This window comes from Onychomys torridus, chromosome 8 (assembly GCF_903995425.1).
Source record: "Onychomys torridus chromosome 8, mOncTor1.1, whole genome shotgun sequence".
NCBI classification, from domain to species: domain Eukaryota; kingdom Metazoa; phylum Chordata; class Mammalia; order Rodentia; family Cricetidae; genus Onychomys; species Onychomys torridus.
Window position 1 is genome coordinate 88729840 of NC_050450.1, and position 11521 is coordinate 88741360.

The 11521-nt window shown below is 51.7% G+C and overlaps 2 protein-coding genes across 4 annotated transcripts; both read right to left on the reverse strand.

Moving 5' to 3' along the window:
* Positions 1-1017: 1017 nt before the first annotated feature.
* Positions 1018-2304, reverse strand: Hcrt (hypocretin neuropeptide precursor). The gene is made up of 2 exons (XM_036194839.1): positions 2196-2304; positions 1018-1491 (listed from the first exon to the last, which is right to left on the reverse strand). The coding sequence occupies exons 1-2, from the start codon at positions 2214-2216 to the stop codon at positions 1120-1122; spliced, it is 393 nt and encodes a 130-aa protein (XP_036050732.1). The 5' UTR covers positions 2217-2304; the 3' UTR covers positions 1018-1119.
* Positions 2305-5634: 3330 nt separating this feature from the next.
* Ghdc (GH3 domain containing) lies at positions 5635-9733 on the reverse strand. 3 transcript variants are annotated; one of them, XM_036196401.1, is made up of 9 exons: positions 9638-9733; positions 9012-9292; positions 8603-8724; positions 7976-8477; positions 7359-7551; positions 7196-7267; positions 6988-7121; positions 6552-6637; positions 6011-6293 (listed from the first exon to the last, which is right to left on the reverse strand). In XM_036196401.1, exons 2-9 carry the CDS (start codon positions 9277-9279, stop codon positions 6078-6080), a joined length of 1593 nt encoding a protein of 530 aa, XP_036052294.1. In that variant the 5' UTR covers positions 9280-9292; positions 9638-9733; the 3' UTR covers positions 6011-6077. The 3 variants fall into 3 exon arrangements, with proteins under 3 accessions (XP_036052295.1, XP_036052294.1, XP_036052293.1); XM_036196402.1 differs by lacking the exon at positions 9638-9733 and having other exon boundaries at positions 5635-6123; positions 9012-9495; XM_036196400.1 differs by lacking the exon at positions 9638-9733 and having other exon boundaries at positions 9012-9494.
* Positions 9734-11521: the final 1788 nt, after the last annotated feature.

An 11521-nucleotide genomic window follows, 5' to 3' on the forward strand; every position in this document is an offset into this window, starting at 1 on the left:
GTGGCCTCTGGCATTCCTTGACTTGTGGATGCATTGCCGTGGTCTTGGTTTCCATGTACATGTGAGTTCTTCCTGAGTCTCTGCAGATCTGCCAATTCCCCTGTTTTTTATGAGAGCACTACTCATAACTGGATTAGAATTCTGCCATATTCCAATCTTATCTTACTTAACTGCATCGGCAAGGCCACTTCCTAAGTGCTGGGGTATTAAGACTGCAACGTGTGAGTTTGGGGGCAGCACACTTCAACCTACAACAGGTATCTTTTGCTAGAGTTGTAGAAACCTTGCCCCAACTCTGCTTAAGAACATTCCCAGACTCCATTCTATACAGTGAAGTGCAAAACCTGGTCACATGCAATGGCTGCACAAACTGAACCCACCTTTTTCCAGTGTGACATTGTTCACACTCCACAGTACAACTGACCACACCACCCCGACTCTGGAAGGCTCACCATGGAAACTCACACGCCTTGCCTTTCCTGCAACCTTACATCCAGCTGGATTCTGTTCCCATGTGCAGCTGTCCAGAACCTCTCTATATAGGCCCCTATTATAAAACAGTGGAATATAGCTCAGTTGGTAGAGTGCTTGCTTAATATACACAAAGCTCTGGGTTCAGTCCCCTAGTACTGCAGAAACCAGGTGTGACAGAGCACACTTGCAATTTCAACAGCACTGGGGAGATAGAGACAGTAGGATCGAAGAGTCATTTAAGTTTAAGGCCATGCTGGTCATTCGAGGACAACCTGGTACACATAAGAACCTGTTTTAAAATAAACAAGTAAATAAACAAATAAATAAAGTGGATAGTAGAACAACGTGGGACACATCGGTCCTTCACTTCTACTACCCCAAATATGCACCTCGGGACTCTGCAAGAGTCCTTGAACTGGGATCTTCCTGACCAAGTATTTAGAACAAGAAACACAGCTCTTTCCCGGCCCTGGAGCCTACACAGTTCTCAAGATGCTTTCCCGCCCCTTGGAGGCCTGAACTTGACACACAGGAACAAAGATTAGCCACACCAACAGAGACTCGTCTTTATTGCCGTTTTCCTAGAGACTGACAGTGGTGAGCAGAGGGGGGAAGATAGGACCAGGACAGGGACTGAAGACGTGTTCAGACTCCGGACCCGCCCCCGGGCGCTAAAGCAGTGGTAGTTATGGTCAGACAGCGGCGACCAGGGCAGGGACGTGGCTCTAGCTCTGCGCCTGCGCGGCGGCCCATGGTCAGGATGCCGGCAGCGTGGTTGCCATTGGCCTGCAGAAGGCGCTGCAGCCGGCCCTGGAGGCCTGGGGGTCCAGGACGCCGCTTTCCCAGAGTCAGGATGCCCGCGGCGTGGTTGCCAGCGCCGTGCAACAGTTCGTAGAGGCGGCAAGAGCAGGTCTTCTGGCGACAGCAATCGGGCAGAGGCTGTGCGTCCACCCCAAGCGACAGCAGCGCTGGCGGGAGCAGTAGTAGCAACAGCAGCGTCACGGTGGCCCAGGGAACCTAAAAGAGACAAGAGACAAGGCGCGAATGGGTTCCCCATACCCAGTCGGCTCCGAACCTCTCCTAGCCTGAGGTCGCGCTTGGCTGTCACTGAGTTTTCCTGCCTCTGACTCCTTTGTCAACCCATCCTTCAATCCACAGCTGAGCCATCTCCTCTAGCCCTCATAGACTTCCCCTGGCAGAATAAGTTAACACATTTAAAGACTTACTCCTCCACCTGCAGACAGGTGTGTCTGAGTCTGTGGGAACCAAACATGTAAGCTTAGCAGAAACAAAGGGTTTATTCAGTGTAGTCCTTCCCTCTCCACACAGCAGGCCTGTTCCTTTGCTGGGGAAAACCCGAACATTTGTGGCTTTGGACCAGTTTCTCAGCCTCTTGGGACAGCCCTTCCTAACCTACAAACTAGGCATTAAATCATTCAGCTACCCAGGCTGTTGAGTGCAAAGACATAAACTGACAATCACAAAAGCATCTGAAATACAAGGGCTCAATAAACACGAGCCTCTAAGAGAATGGCGTCCCTAGTGTTCACCAAGCAGGCTGCCGGGATCCCTCCCAAGTCAAGGCTGTGCTAGTCCAGATCAGCACCCAGACTCCTGACTCCGTGATCCATGACAAGGATCATCATGGGCCCAGCCTGTGGGCAAACACTCTAGTGGCCTCAGTGGTTTGATGAGGCTCACCCCTATTCCTAACTCTTTACCTTTGTAGAAGGAAGATTCATGGTGTCTGGAGCTCAGAGCAGGGTAATCTGGAAAGATGGTGTCTTCACTGCAGTGCTCCAAATACCCAAGATGTCTGAGGCGGTCTTCGACTGTGGCCTGCTTGCAGGGGCCAGGGGTTTATAGTGCTCTGAGGTGTGTGTGTGTGGTGGGGAGAGAGACATGAGCATTTGCATCCACCTTAAACCTGACAAAGGGATGTCTAAGATTAGCATCTTGCGTTGGAGCTGTCTCCAGGTTGGACCCAAAGAATGGCCGCCCTGTCCTTGGTCTCCAGCTGGTCTGTCTGCCTGTTCCTTGGAGATGGGGTGGTCTCCGGGTACTAATGAGGCAACCTTGCACCCAGGAATCTGAGTTCACAAAAGAGGCCTTGCCTGGGGCACTGGCCAGAGACGATGGGGGAGGGGCGAGTTGCTAATTAAGGGCAGAAGTGGCAGCCAAGACCCACTCACTGTTCATGGTATGTGGAGGGTGGGGGAGTAGGGAGGTACCTGGGTAGCATTCACCCCCCACTCCCCACCCCACTCCTTGTCACTGACTCTCGGGTCCATCAGGTTCCAGGGCCTTTTTCCTCCATGGAAACAGCTCTTGAGCTGCCCTCCCCACCCCACAGCTCTACATCTCCCCTGTTCCTTTCACCAAACTCCTCCATGGAAAGTCTTGGAGACTTACTGTGGGGGATGGGTGAGAGAGCAGCCAAGCCTGGTTTCTAGACGCTGGTGGAGAGCGATTTCTCCTGGGCCAGGAGAGAAGAGGGTATTGGAGTCTTACTGTGCCCTCACAGAACAGGGTGTGAGGGGGATGGGTATGGGGTGGGGATAAAGGGCTCATGCCACTCCCAGGCCAAACTCTCCTTCAGGACTTTGTTAAGGAGCTCTTGATGTAGATCAGTTCTACATGGGCACAGTGACAGCAGTGTGCCTTTTTTTTTTTTTTTTTTTTTCCCCCGAGACAGGGTTTCTCTGTGTAGCTTTGCGCCTTTCCTGGAATTCACTCTGTAGCCCAGGCTGGCCTCGAACTCACAGAGATCCACCTAGCTCTGCCTCCTGAGGGCTGGGATTAAAGGCCTGTGCCACTACCACCCAGCTACTTTTTTTTTTTTCCTTGCTTTTCAAGACAGAGTTTCTCTGTGCAGCCCTGACTATCCTGGAACTTGCTCTGTAGACCAGGCTGGCCTCAAATTCAGAGATCCACCTACCTCTCCTGAGTGCTGGGATTAAAGGCGTGCGCCACCATTGCCCGACTGTGACCCCATTTTCTTAGCCTACGTGTATGGATATGTACTGCATGTATGCCTGGTGCCTGTGAATACCAAAAGAGGGTTTTGGATCTCCTGGAACTGTAGTTATGGATGGTTGTGAGCCACTATGTGGGCACTGGGGTCTGAGCCCAGGTCCCCCACAAAAGCAGTAAGTGCTCTTACAGAGCCATCTCTCTGCCAGACATGTCCCCACTTTCAAGGAGCACACAAGTCTGGGGGTGGGGGTGTGACATCTGGGCCCAAGGATAGTTCAGTGCAAAGAAGGGTAATTAGCTACCACATGCTTTTGATCCGAGCACTTGGGAGGCAGAGGCAGGTGGATCTCAATGAGTTTGAGGCCAGCCTGGTCTACAGAGTGAGTTCCAGGACAGCAAGGACTATTACACAGAGAAACCCTGTCCTGAAAAATTAAAAAAACAGCAACAACAAAAAACAAACAAACAAACAAAAACAACCAAAACCCAGAGATTAGACAGTCACTTCCTTCTGGGTGGGACAGGAGTGGGGTGGGGTGGTGGTGGTCTCTCAAAGACTTTGCTTGAAAAGTAGTGAAGTAGCTTCCACTAGATAGGTAAGGGGACAGAGTATACCTGAGAAGGGACAAGGCTTAGATGGGACAGTGCTTGGCTCACACGGCATGGGGTGTGCGCCTCATAGTTTCTATGGGACTAAAGGGAGAGGTAAGTTGGGTAAAGTTTTCCAGGGCCTTAGGTGCCAGGCTGAGCAGATTTTATTTATTTATTTATTTTTGGTCTTTCGAGACAGAGTTTCTCTGTGTGGCTTTGCGCCTTTCCTGGATCTCATTCTGTAGACCAGGCTAGTCTCAAACTCACAGAGATCCACCTGGCTCTGCCTCCCGAGTGCTGGGATTAAAGGCGTGTGCCACCGCCGCCACCCGGCTTTGTTTGGGGATTTTAAAAGGCTGATGACAACTGGTGACCCAAAAAGGAGGAGCCCACAGGTGGGGACATAGAAGGATAGAGAATCGATTCAGAGGCAGGACGGAAACTGATCTGGACTAGCACTGAGGGGCTGCAGGTCTTGACCTCCTAACCTTCAGGCTTAGTTTCCTCACTGCTCTGGACTCTTTCTGCAGGGAGTGCTGAGGTTCATTCCTGCTGTGACACTTGGTGACTGGAGATATAACTTCCTCCTTTCTCACTGTGGAAGGGATTTGTGCAGGCTAGGCCAGCAAGGAGCCAGGTGCTGAGGCAGGGGGGTAACCAACAGCCCCTTCACCTCCAAGCTGTGCTGGAGATGGGAGGAGAGAGGGCATCTGTCTACTTGGTCCTGTTAAACCGTGATGGGAGCCTCCAGAAGCTCCTGTGTGCTCATATTCTTGGGACTAACCTAAACCAATGTGCAGAGTAGGTGAAAACCTTGGAGCTCAGGGCAGAGAGGAGGGTGGCTGGCTGGGCTCCAGAGAGAAGCCCAGGCTGTGGCTGAAGCAGGGTGCATGGGACTCCACATGACATTCCCAAAGCAGTGTCCAGAATCTGGGTATGAGAATTTTATGAGGACCTAGGGAAATGTCTCAGGAGCCAAGAATCCTTGATGTTTTTTTATAGAGGACCTGGGTTTGGTTCCCAGAACCCACATATCTGCTCTCAACTGCCTGTAACTCCAGTTTCAAAGAATTCACAATCTTCTTCTGGCCTCTGGAGGTATTTGCATACACACAGTGCACATACACACATGCGGCCGCACACAGATAACATAAAATAAATACATAAATATTTTTAAAAGAATTTTATTTGGGAGTTGATCCAAGGAGCCGAATGATAAAATGGGCAAGGGAGGGAAGGATGGAGGAAGGAAGGAAAGCTGGTAGGAAGAATATTAAACACTGGATTACTCCTGTGGGCTACAGTCTCACCCTTTCAGGAGATTGTGCAAGATATACTGTAGTGGATAGCCATCCCAGCATTGGCCTGGAAGTTCCAACCCCCATTGAGGCTTCGGTAATGGTCATGCCCACAAGGCGGGGCAGAGGAGGGAGCGGAAGACCCAGGATTGAGAGGAGAGGTCTCTCTTGGTTCCGGGACCCTGGACACTGGAGGTAGACTGAGCAGAGTTCTCCAGAGAACATGGCTGGACTGCGCTATACCTTTGCCAGACCCTGCAACCTACCCCTTCATTTGTAAGTTACCCCACAAAATAAACCTCCCTTTTAACTACATGGAGTGGCCTTAATAATTTCACCAATAATATACCTCGGACCACGAGACTATGATCTTTATTCATTTGCTCCTGTTCCTGAAGGAGGCACTCAGGGAGCATCACCTACACTTTCAGCCCATGCTGTACCCTGGTCCAGCACACGAGAAGGGCTGAGATACAGGAAGCCGCCAGGGTGTATCAGAACTCCTCAGCAGTGTCAAGTAGAGTAGGCTGAAGGGACAGTCAGTCATGAGGCACTGCTGGGTTCTGCTGTACGCCAAAGCCTCCACCTTAATACCAGCCAATGAGTCCAAGGCCTTCCTAAGGCCAGTGGCTCTGATGGGCCAATATTATGTGATGTCCAGTCCAGGCCTCAACATCTGGAGATATCCCCAAGGACGGAGTAAGGAGGCAAAGGGAAGCCTGGTGATGGTTGCCTTGGTTAGGATATCACCCTCTTCTGCAGGAGCTGGGCCAGGTGTCTGAGCCTGAGGACCCGAGGCATTTCAGGAGGGAAGGAGGAGGGGCAGGTTGCTAGTGTTTCCCGGAGTACTCTGAAGCTCCCTGACCCCACCAGATGAACTTTGGCAGGACCCACACTGCCCCGGAACCGCAAGGACTTGTAGCAAGGGGAGGCTTCCTGAAGGCAGTGGTCCAGCTAGGAGCAGAACAGTCGGCTGAGACTACCCTGAGGTGGCATGTGTACGAGACGTGCACGACCATGCCCAAGGCTGCCTGCACTTAGGACTTCAGTGTGGAAGTGTGTGTTGTAGGACCCATGCCCCCTTCCCAGATGCCCTGAGGAGGGGTCCCCCTCCTCGGTACCCCTTCCCCTGAACTCCCTCAACTCCATGACAACCGGGAGGGCTTGTAGAGCAAAAGAGACTTAGAATCAGACTCCGGTCTCATCTTTTACCTTGTCTCGATTTTCCTCTGACAGATTCCTCAATCCCCTCAGCTCCACGAACACTTCGTAGTGCGGGGCAGAACCGTCACAGGAGTCTGAGGACAAAGCCACCCATACACTTCCTGAGGACAACGTGGCTGCCAGAGCCATCAACCTCTGCCTTCACATCTTCCCTATTCTAAGGTTCAGGGGGCAGAGAAATGATTCTTAGCAAATAGAGGGGAACCTAGAACCGGCTCCTGAATATGATAAGACAGATCAGGAATGAAATGGTTGGAGGTTGTAGTGGGAGGGATGGGCGTTAGCTATAGAGAAGGGCTTTTGTTAGGAATAGTAGAGAAAACTGTGTTGAGTCTCCTTCCTAGATGTCTCCAATCAGGGTAAACATGGGTTGGGGGAAAGCCAGACCCAAGAAACGGAGGTAGGAGCTGCTAGGAATACTTACCCAGAATGCTGCTCTCCACACAGGCATGGTCCAACAGCTTCGCCCCTGGCCACTGCCCCACTGCTTGGGCCAGGGCCGCAGAGAATAAATTCTCATCAGTAACTTCTCCTCGAACACTCAGGGTCTGTCCCAGCCTGAAGGAAGAAGGAGGAGGGAGTGGACCCAAAGGCAAAGGGACAGCCCCTTGGCATCCCCGGGGGTCACCTACCTGCAGGTGAACTTGACAACAGGACACTGATTGTAGGCACCAACCACCTGTACCACATCTCCCAGGCGGCACCTGATGATGAGTGGGGTTGGGTAGAAGAGTGAGCTTGTGTCCCCTCCCAAGGGCAGGACTTTAGAGGTGACAGGGGCCAGTAGAGGGTCACCTGGTCAGTCCCGCATGGTCAGTTAGCACCAGCTCATACTCTTCCTCTCTTTGGACATCAGTAAGAAGGAGAGTGGAGGCTGCCTCCTCTCGGGTTCCTGCCTTGATTGGAAGCAGCTCAATAAAGGGGACTCCAGGGGGAAGAAGGTAGAATCCTTGGGGTTGCTCTGGCCACATGTTTAGGGCCATCACCCCTATAGAGAGCAAAAAAAAAAAAAAAAAATCTTGTCAACTTTGTGGTGTATTCCCTCCTTCTAGGCACCAGCAGAACGCAATGCCTCACTCCGGACAACAGGCCCAGCTCATATGAGCAGCTTTTCTGGATACCCCCAGGTCCGGCCTGCTCCCTCCTGGTCTTGACTGGGTAGAACAGGCAGAGAAGTGGTTCCACAAGGATCAGACTTGAAAGCAATTCCTGGTACCATGGGAGTCTATGGTGTGAGAGGCTGTGTCTCAATGAACCTTAGCATGCTGAGCTGTCAGTCAGCTCATCCCATACCATCCCGGGGCGTTGAGAAGGACTCAAGGAGATAAGTGTATGTGGCTCAAAGCATGGTAGCTAGCTGTGTGATCTCTGCCCCCAGCCCCACCTGCATCCAATCCCCATACCAAGCTGACCTCCAGAGGCAGCATAGGCAGGAGAGAAGAAGGCTAGCCCTTGGCACCACAAGGCTCTAAGGGCAGCCACAGCTTCTGCCTGGCCTCCTGCATCCAGAGTCACCACCACCTGCAGCTTTGGCCAGAGCCGAAGGGCCAATCCTCGGGGTCCCTGTTCCAGGGCTTCCTGCAGCTCAGCTGCTCGTCTGGGGAGAGGCGTTCCTAGGTTCCCAGCTGCTATGGCCTCAGCCAGTTCTTTGCCATCTGCCTCCAGGCCCACAAAGACATCCAGGAGCTCCACTGCAGTCCTTGCCTCCAGTGCCCTCAGCCCTGGGGATATCAGTGCCTCCAGCAGCAGGGTCCAAGTGTCCTTGGCTCCAAGAGGGCTTACCCGGCCCAGGGCGTGCCCGAGCCAGGGGACAGAGCTGGGCCATGGGGATGTAGGGGTCACACATGCAGTACTTCCTGGAGTCAGCACTTCTGGATAGGCCTTGTTTAGGGTTACCAGCCCCAGCAGGGTGGCCTGGAGGGATATAAGAGGGACTGTCACTCAGACTTCAGAATCAGACCCCAACTACTACTGCGGGCTTTCTTTGCACATCCTTCGGCAAGGGTTTTGTGCTGTGGGGTGGGGGTGCCTCTGTTTACCTGCAGAGACGCCTCTCCATGGTACTGGGGTAAAGCAGGGGGAAGGTGCTTCTCTTCACTTTCTTCCTTCTGGGCTTGGCTGGTTTTGGTCAGTGGGAGATGATTCCGGAAGGTGCTCATGTCTGTAGCCCCCCAAAATACCAGAAACTCCTCAAGAAGTGTGAAGAATGTGGAGACCCTCGAGGAAGGAACCCAGAAAGGGCATGGGAAGTGGGGTGAGGGCTAGAACAGGGTCCAGCAAAGGAAAATCCAGCTTAACAGGAGAAACAGACATGGGCTGTGGTAGGACTCTGGGTCGGGCCACAGAGTATTGGTAGTCAGTGAAGAGGCCTTTGTGTTCTAGAATCTGTCTTGTGGGGTTTCTTTTTTTCCCCCTTTGGGTCACCTCCCCCAGGTGTCAGAAACACACCTGTATTCCCCCGGGGGAGACTGCAGGGACTCTGGGCTCTCTTCAGACACCACATGAGCGCTCGCTGCTGGCTCTGGCCCACGTGCCTTGTGCTCCGTTCCAGTTTTCGCTGCTGCCAGGCGGCTGCCCAGCCCAGTGCCCCCCAGGCCACCTGGTGCTGGAGGTGGATCAGCCAAGATGGCCTGGCATCCCGAGACCTCTGCTGCCACAGCATGGCCAGTGGGAGCAGCAGCAGCAGCAGCAGCAGCAGCAGCAGCAGCAGCAGCATTGCCAAGTAGCTCCTGGGAGAAGAACAGAACAGAGTGGGGCGGGAGGGGATAACCATGTCTTCCCCCACACTCCACAGCACACAGGAAACTGAGGAGGAAGCCGGTGGGAGGAAGCCAGGCCCTGCTGGGCAGGCAATATAGAAGAGAGACAGACCCTCGAGATTCTGGGGTCCTACTGACAGGCACCCTCGAGTCCCCAGCCCCGTAGCTGGAAGAACTGCTAGGCTCCTCCCTGGGAAGGCAGAGAGGGCTGGGCAAGACATATGACACTTGACCCACTCCCAAGTGACTTTACTTTCTCTCGGGATCTTCCTGTCCTGGTTCCCTTCCCCGCTAGAGCCTTGGGTATATATGCACCTGTCACAGCCCACTTCTGTCTACTTTCAGCACCCCAGATCCCTCAGGATCTCTCAGTGTCTCTGGTTTCTGAACACAGCAGTCCAGAAAGTTGAAGAGATGACTTTAAAGGGTAGGGTTTGGACAGGAAATCCGGCCTGACTGGGCGGATCCTGGGGGCCGGTGGGGGGTGCTCTTAAAGGAACAGGTCACCTAAAGGGTGACAAGTTGGGTGAGGGGCTCAGGTTGGCAGATGAGGGAGTTAGGGCCAGGGTAGCATGATCTCAAGAGGGAAAAGAGGCGTGTGGGAAGAGTGTCTGTACTCCATCCTGGAACAAGCTCAGACTTGAGTACAGCTGAAAACCACCGCTGTGGAGGTGTGGGTGTGCACACCTGTCATCCCAGCCCTCACGGATGAGGCAGCAAGAGGATTGGGAGTTAAAAGTCATCCTCAGCCATATAACAAGTTCAAGGCCAGTCAGAGCTATGTAGAGATCATGTCTTTTAAAAAAAATCGGCCGGGCGGTGGTGGCGAACCTCTTTAATCCCAGCACTCGGGGAGGCAGAGGCAGGTGGATCTCTGTGAGTTCAAGGCCAGCCTGGTCTACAGAGCAAGATCCAGGAAAGGCACAAAGCTACACAGAGAAACCTTGTCTCGGGGAAAAAAAATCGTACAGGGCAACGCAGTGTTTAGGAGGCTGGGGAAGAAGATTGACTTAAGTATGTTTCCAGGCTAGTCTGGGCTATGTAGCCAGATACTGGTGTAAAGAATAAACAATAGCCAGGCATTGTGGTGTATACTTTTAATTCCAGCACTCAGGAGGCAGAGGCAGGTGGATCTCTGTGAGCCTAGTCTATAGAGAGACTTCCAGGACAGCCAAGGCTGCACAGAGAAACCCTGTATTGGAAAATTGGGGAAAAAAGGAAAAAGAAAAGAAAAGAAAGAAAATGACTTTCATCTTTGAAGTTGTTAAATCTGAATGCCTTGAGTATCACAGGCAATCTGCTAAGAAATGTCAAAGACAGATCTTGCCCTTTTATATAGACAAGTAGATACAGTCTATTATTATCCAATGGCCAGTCCTTTAAGTACGATGACCTCACAGCACTCTTTGTCATGTATAGTTTGGTCAAATTTACCTGTGACTGAGTTTACTCACTGACTTTATCTCAAGGAAAACACACTTGAAATATTTATTTAGTTTATTTTTATTTTAGATTTTATTTTAGGTGCATCGGTGTTTTGCCTGCATGTATGTCTGTGTGAGGGTGCTGGATCCCCTGAAATTGGAGTTACAGACTGTTGTAAGCTGCCATGTGCGGGCTGGAAATTGAACCCTGGTCCTTTGGTACCGTGTATAGTTTTTTGTTTTCTTTCTTTCTTTCTTTCTTTCTTTCTTTCTTTCTTTCTTTCTTTCTTTCTTTCTTTCTTTATGGTCCTTTGGTACCATGTATAGTTTTCTGTTTTCTTTTTTAATTTCTTATTTATTTATTTATTTATTTTGGTGTTTTGAGACAGGGTTTCTCTGTGTAACTTTGGAGCCTGTCCTGGATCTCACTCTGTAGACCAGGCTGGCCTCAAACTCAGAGATCCACCTGGTGGCGCATGCCTTTAATCCCAGCACTCGGGAGGCAGAGGCAGGCAGATCTCTGTGAGTTTGAGGCCAGCCTGGTCTACAGAGCGAGATCCAGGACAGGCAAAACTACAGAGAGACCCTGTCTCAAAAAAAAAAAAAAAAAAGATTTATACAGTGTTCTGCCTGCAGGCCAGAAGAGGGCATCAGATCTCATCACAGATGGTTGTAAGCCACCATGTGGTTGCTGGGAATTAAACTCAGGACCTCTGGAAGAACAGTCAGTGCTCTTAACCTCTAAGCCACCTCTTCTGCTTGCCTGGCAGTTTTT

Excerpts from the sequence above, each read along its gene's own strand:
- Ghdc (XM_036196400.1), bottom strand. The coding sequence starts at position 9,336 with ATGGTTATCCCCTCCCGCCCCACTCTGTTCTGTTCTTCTCCCAGGAGC. Across the intron at positions 8,725-9,011 it reads TCTCCCCCGGGGGAATACAG|ACATGAGCACCTTCCGGAAT; the intron begins GTGTGTTTCTGA and ends GGGGGGCTACAG. Across the intron at positions 7,552-7,975 it reads TGCCTATGCTGCCTCTGGAG|GGGTGATGGCCCTAAACATG; the intron begins GTCAGCTTGGTA and ends TGCTCTCTATAG.
- Hcrt (XM_036194839.1), bottom strand. The coding sequence starts at position 2,216 with ATGAATCTTCCTTCTACAAAG. Across the intron at positions 1,492-2,195 it reads TGAATCTTCCTTCTACAAAG|GTTCCCTGGGCCACCGTGAC; the intron begins GTAAAGAGTTAG and ends TGTCTCTTTTAG.